General features: G+C 50.0%; 1 protein-coding gene across 1 annotated transcript; it reads right to left on the bottom strand.

Annotated features, from left to right (window-relative positions):
- Positions 1-267: 267 nt before the first annotated feature.
- Positions 268-3725, bottom strand: nog (noggin). The gene has a single exon (XM_008114373.3). The coding sequence runs from the start codon at positions 2971-2973 to the stop codon at positions 2266-2268; it is 708 nt and encodes a 235-aa protein (XP_008112580.1). The 5' UTR covers positions 2974-3725; the 3' UTR covers positions 268-2265.
- Between the last annotated feature and the right edge of the window lie 2666 nt (positions 3726-6391).

The following is a 6391-nucleotide window of genomic DNA, read 5'->3' as shown; positions in this document are numbered from 1 at the left end:
AGCTTCCAGCAACACATTCGGGCATACCCTGGGCAATATCTCTGTAGACAGCCAATTCTCTCATACCAGAAGTGACTTGCAGCTTGTTGTCAAGTCACTTCTGACACAACCCATGGCAGTTAAAGTGCTGTCAAACTACATTAATTCTACAGTCGATGCACCCAAAAAGGTGTGAACAGCAGATTCATCCCAATACCAGTCAGGGCCCCTTTGGTGGTTTCTGTGGCCAGTGATTCCCAGGCCCACACCAAACAAAAATCCACGGGGCTCGGTTTAGTGGTCGACTTTAATTCCGAACTCAACTTTCCGACTACAGGGGAATGAATATAAAGAATAAATAGCAGACTCTCTTCCATTTACAGAGAATTTAAAGACATTCCAAAACAAAAAAAAGGGAAAAAAGAGAAGTTCACTATATACAATAACATCGTGTCCTAAGCTTTTTTATTATAATAACAATAACAATAATAATATCTTGGAAGTCCATAAAAAATCCACACGCGACTCAAGCACACATTTTCCGAAGAATGGAAAATATCTTAATCTCTTTATATATATAAAAAAGGTGTCTTTTTCTTACCAAAAGTTCACGCTTCTTTAAAAAACAAAACAAAAAACAACCTTTCACAAACCAGTGGGGTTTATTGTCCTGGTTGATTGGGAATGTCCCCCCATACTTCTTCTTTTTGTCCTGAAATATAAATTAAAGGGGAGGAAGGGAATGGGACGTCCGAGGCAAATTCCTGTCCAAAATACAGTAGCCGAGGATGCTGTGACACTGACAAAGTTCGAAAGGAAATCAAGAGATGGTGGATTATTAGACCATCCATCCATGTGCAATCACAACCGCACACCCTTCCAGCTTGCAAAGTTACATTCTTCTCTGCATGACAAGAGGTGCATCGCTATTGAATGAAGGCAAGTTTGGCATCAGTTGGAAGAGCCATGGTTCAAATGCGGTGGAATCTTGACAACTGCAATCTGGATCTACACTGGCCATATAAATGCAGTCTGAACTGCATTACATGGTCAGTAGACCCAGAGTCAGTAAGTCTGTACCAGGCATGGGCAAACTTTGGCCCTCTAGGTGTTTGGACTTCAACTGCCACCATTCCTAACAGCTTCAGGCCCTTTCCTTTTCCATGAAGACCAGTGGTTCTAAACCTGTGGGTCCCCAGATGTTTTGGCCTTCAACTCCCAGAAATAACAACAGCTGGCAAACTGGCTGGGATTTCTGGGAGTTGTAGGCCAAAACACCTGGAGACCCACAGGTTGAGAACCAATGATGTAGACAGTATTGGTCCATACTTTGTTCCAGTGAAACTCTGGTGATTTCCCGAGCCTTTCGTAATACTAAACCATCTCTTAGATCAGTGCTTCCCAACCTTTGGTCTTACAGGTTTTTGAGACTTCAGCTCCGAAAACAGTGGTTCTCAACCTCGGGTCCTCTGTCTGTCCTCCAAAGTTAACCCCAGTTATTTTGAATCAAGCTTGGTTACTCAAACACAAGCACCACCAAATGTAACAGGAGCAGGATAAGTCCTATGTGTATGGACATGCATAGAAGTGTTGGCATGGTATAGTGCAGTGGTTCTCAACCAGTGGATCCCCAGATGTTTTTGGCCTTCAACTCCTAGAAATCTTAACCGCTGGCAAAGTGGCTGGGATTTCTGGAAGTTGTAGGCCAAAAACGTCTGGTTGAGAACCACTATCCTAGAGTGCTTAGCCAACTGTCAGGAATTCTGGGAGCTGGAGTCCAAAAGACTGGGAGGACCAAAGGCTGGCAAATATTACTCCTACTGTGAATACTGCTATAGTCAAAGGCTTTCGTGGTTGGAATCACTTATTGTGAGTCTTTCAGGCTGTATGACTGAAACTGGAACATGGTCATACAGTCAGAAAGATTCACAGCAACCCAATACTGCTATGCGCAGGAAAAGGAAAGGGCCTGAGGCTGTGAGGAATGGTGAAAGTTGAAGTCCAAAACACCTGGAGTGTTGGCTGAAGTTTGCCCGTGCCTGGTCTATAACGCGGTTCAAAGGGTGTAGTGTAAAACCCATGGGTTCACCCAAGCCAGTGTAGATCCAGCTGGACCAGACGGCGAAGGAGGCGGATGACTGAACAACTGCTAGGATGCCCACCTGCCTCCAATGGCAGTGGAGCGTTTCCCAAGCCAAGCTGTCCCTCTCCAAAGCATACGGGAGTCAGTGACTGAGGGAGCTTCTTGGGGCAGGGCCTGCAGGAGTGGAAGGGAGAGGTGCCTTCCTAGCAGGAGCACTTGCACTCGGAGATGATGGGGTACTGGATGGGGATCCAGGCGCAGCGCTGCCCGCCCCGCCGTTGGCAGCGCCACCGGAGGATGGTGAGATGCGCGGACTTGGCGGGCTTGCAGAGCATGCCCTCGGGGACGGAGCAGGAGCGCTTGCTGAAGCAGCTGCCCACCTTGACGTAGCGCGGCCAGAAGCGGCTGCCCAGGTCGTTCCAGGTGTAGAGCACCGGGCAGAAGGTCTGCGACCAGAGCCAGAGCTGGAGCTTCCTCCGCAGCTTCTTGCTGAGCCGGTGGTGCTTCTTGCTGGAGGCCGGGCCGCCCCCTCCGCCTCCTCCCCCGGCGGGGTCGTAGAAGTCCAGGCCCTTGATCTCCCCGGGCATGGCTCCCGAGGGTCGCTGCCGCAGGAGGAGGTCCATCTCGGCCAAGTCCTCGCCGCCTCCTCCGTTGGGCCGCTCCTCGTTGGGCAGCGCCGCCGCCATGAACGCCGGGTCGAAGTGGCTGCCCAGCAGGCCCCGGAGGAGGGTGTCGTTGAGGTCCTTCTCCTTGGGGTCGAAGAGCGGGTCCGGGTGCTCGATGAGGTCCACCAAGGGCAGGTTGTCGCTGGGCGCGGGGCGGATGTGCAGGTAGTGCTGGCACTGGCCCCGCTCCGCCCGCAGCGCCACCGAGGCCGCCAGCGCGCACAGGGCCACCAGCCAGGGAGGCATCCTGGCGGGGAGAAAGCCGGCGAGGAGGGCTCCTTCAGCCCAGCATCCCAGGAAAGGCTCCCGCTCTCCCCCGCGGCCAACGTGGGTGTGCAATCCCTCTCTCGCGGGGAAGAAAACCCTCCTTCCTTCCTCGCTCGCTCGCTCGCTCCAAGCGCCCTCTCCGCCGCCGGCACCAGCGAGTCTGCTCCGCCAAGATCCCCCTCGCCTTTAAATTTCCTGCGCTTGCCGCTCCATCGCTATGGAAACCGACGACTCCAGAAAGGAAAAGAGACGAGAGATGGGAGGAGGATGGGAAGGGAGTTCTTTCGCTCTCTCTCTCTCTCTCACCAGCAAAGTCCTGCTGCAGCTTTGCCTCTGTTTGTCACTGGTTCCACCCGAAAGAGGCGAAAAGGCATCCCTCGCTCCCAAGTTTCCCCCAGACTGAGCCTTGGGAGGTCGCTTTTATAGCACTCGGGCGCAGCAGCTCCTTCCCAGCCGGTCCTTGCAACCTTGCAGCGCGTCTCCTCCTCGCTCCATGTGCGCGCTGGGTTTGCTCGCCGCCTCCTCCTCCTCCCGCCCTCTCTCTCTCTCTCTCTCTCTCCTGTCTCCTCCTCCGGCTCTCTTTCCCCCCTCCCTGCTCGCCCGGCTACCTGCCTTTATTTGAGCGGCTCCGCGCAGGCACACTCCCCGCGCCGTGATGTAATAATTCTGCCTGGCGTCCGGCCCGAGAAGTTCTCCTGCTGCAGGCAAGGCAGCCAGGGCGCCTCCTCGGCCCGGGAGCGGAGGCAGGCTGGAGCAGCGCGCCCTCTGCTGGACCTGGCCCCGCAGGGCAGGCGTCTCCCGTTGGCAAGCTCTGGCTGGCTCTACCCTGGCCATAGAATGCACAGGCTTCATTTGCTCTAAAAAGGTAAAGGTTTCCCCTGACGTTAAGACCAGTCATGTCTGACTCTGGGGGTTGGTGTTCATCTCCGTTTCTAAGCCGAAGAGCCGGCGTTGTCCGTAGACACCTCCAAGGTCATGTGGCCGGCATGACTTCACTTCACTTTATTTCTTAATTAGTCGCTCTCCACCAGAGTGCTCTGAGCGACTTACAATTTAAAATATCATTCCACAATATAAAAACATTCAACCTAAAAACATTCAACAGTGACTATTTGGCAAATTAGATCTGATTTACTTAAATGCACAACCAAACAGCCAAGTCTTGAGTGCTTTTCCAAAAGGTCGCAACTCCGACATTGCTCTAACATATGGAGGCAATGAGTTCCGCAGAATTGGAGCATAGGTCGAAAAGGCTTGTAGCTTCCAGGCGTACCTCCCTAGGGCCCGGTACGTATAGGAGATTTTCCTGGGAGGATCAAGGTGACCATTGATGAATAAAAGGAATGAGGCGGTCCCTAAGATATAATGGTCCTTGGCCATTTTGAGCTTTAAATGTTAGGATCAGTATCTTGTAGGAGATCCGATGTTCTATTGGTAGCCAATGCAGTTGTTTCAGAATCGGTGTAATATGGGATCTTATAGATGATCCCGCTAGCAGCCTGGCCATCGCATTTTGGACCATTTGGATCTTCTGGGTTTTTGTCTTTGGAAGGCCGGTGTATAAGGCGTTAAATCCAACCTAGTGGTGACTGTTGCATGGATTACCATTGCCAATGCTTCTGTCGAAAGGTAGGATGCCAATTTCCTTGCCTAGCGAAGATGAAAAAAGGCCTGCTTACTTACGACAGTGATCTGGGCCTCCATCGTCAGCGATGAGTCCAACACAACCCCAAGGCTTTTAACAGTAGCAGACAACACCAGAACTTCCCCGTCGAAATCAGGCAGTGACTGGATTAACTCTGGTGGCTGGCTGGGCCAGAGTATCTCAGTTTTAGTGGGATTCACTTTTAGTCTACTCACTCGCAGCCAACTCATCACTGCTTCCAAACACAGCTTAAAGTTCTCAGGAATCGTCGTTGTCCCAGGTTCTAGATGCAAGACTAGCTGGTAGCACTCTATGCCAAAGCTCCGCACTAGTCCAGCATGTCTGCATGACTGCATGGAGCACCGTTACCTTCCCGCCGGAGCGGTACCTATCGATCTACTCACATTGGCATGTTTTCGAACTGCTAGGTTGGCAGAAGCTGGAGCTAACAGCGAGTGCTCACTCCGCTCCCGGAATTTAAACCTGCGACATTTCGGTCTGCAAGTTCTGCAGCTCAGTGCTTTAACACACTTCGCCACCGGAGTCATTTGCTCTAGAACCCATGTATTTGTATGTATGGCACTTCTCCTAAAGAGGTCAAATATGGGTTCTGTTTTCCCCATGCTAGTCTATTGCATTTTACCTCTAAGCACTGGATTCTGGCACACATTTCAAGGAGGGAAGTCCCTCCACACCTTGGGTAGGGCTTGGCAAGGGCCATTGGCTGTGGTGGCTTGGCAAGCCCCAAAAGTTGAAACCAGCCAAAGTTGCAGTTACAAGCATTCAACTTACAAACCACTCAGAGTTAAGAATGGCGGAGAGACAACAGGAAGTTAGAGATACCCGGGTTGAATGAAAAGTAATGCCTCCACCTTCATTACTTGGGTTTGGATGGGAATATTTTAATAAAGCAAATGCTGAAATAATCCTTAGAATGTGCTCTTCAACTACCACTGTTCACTTTTCCACAGAATCACCAGACAATTGGATACATTTCTGCTAACAATGAACAAGGACGAAGCATGAGGATTTTGGACAAATGGAATTAATTATATATATATTATTAAGGTTTTATAATGTATTTATAATGTATTTTAACAATGTTATTAACAGATCTATATGTATTGTTTTGCTTTTATGATTGTATTCTTTGGGCATTAAATTTTGCCAATTTTTCTAAGCCGCTTTGAGTCCCCTCGGATGAAAAGGGTGGGGTATAAATGTTGCAAATAAATAAATAAACAAACAAGTTTTCTGAAGTTGTCATGGTGGGAAAACTTCAGTGGAGACACCTTTTCCCCATTTTTTTTCATGTCAGGAGTGACTTGAGAAACTGCAAGTTGTTTCTGGTGTGAGAGAATTGGCCATCTGCAAGGACGTTGCCCAGGGGACACCCGGATGTTTGATGTTTACCATCCTTGTGGGAGGCTTCTCTCATGTCCCCGCATGGGATGCTGGAGCTGACAAAGGGAGTTCATCAGCAGTCCTGCTGGCACAAGAGTTTAACCCATTGCACCACCGGGAGCTCCCCCCTTTTCCCCATGAAAATAAGTCTTCCAGGAGTTTTTTTCTTTTCTTTTCAGGGGTAGATTTTTCTTACTTTCTTTGTCTCATCCCTGCTCTTAACTGAGTTGTTTGTAAGTTGGATGTTTGTAACTTGGAGACTGCTTGTAATTGATAACACTTAAACTGTCACAATCCAGGGTTACAAAAGCTGGAGTTTGCTGAGGCCCTGGCACTTTTTGGAAGAGA

Source organism: Anolis carolinensis, chromosome 2, assembly GCF_035594765.1.
Source record: "Anolis carolinensis isolate JA03-04 chromosome 2, rAnoCar3.1.pri, whole genome shotgun sequence".
Classification (NCBI taxonomy): domain Eukaryota; kingdom Metazoa; phylum Chordata; class Lepidosauria; order Squamata; family Dactyloidae; genus Anolis; species Anolis carolinensis.
Note: the sequence above shows the minus strand (reverse complement) of the source record. Positions and strands in the feature narration are given on the sequence as shown.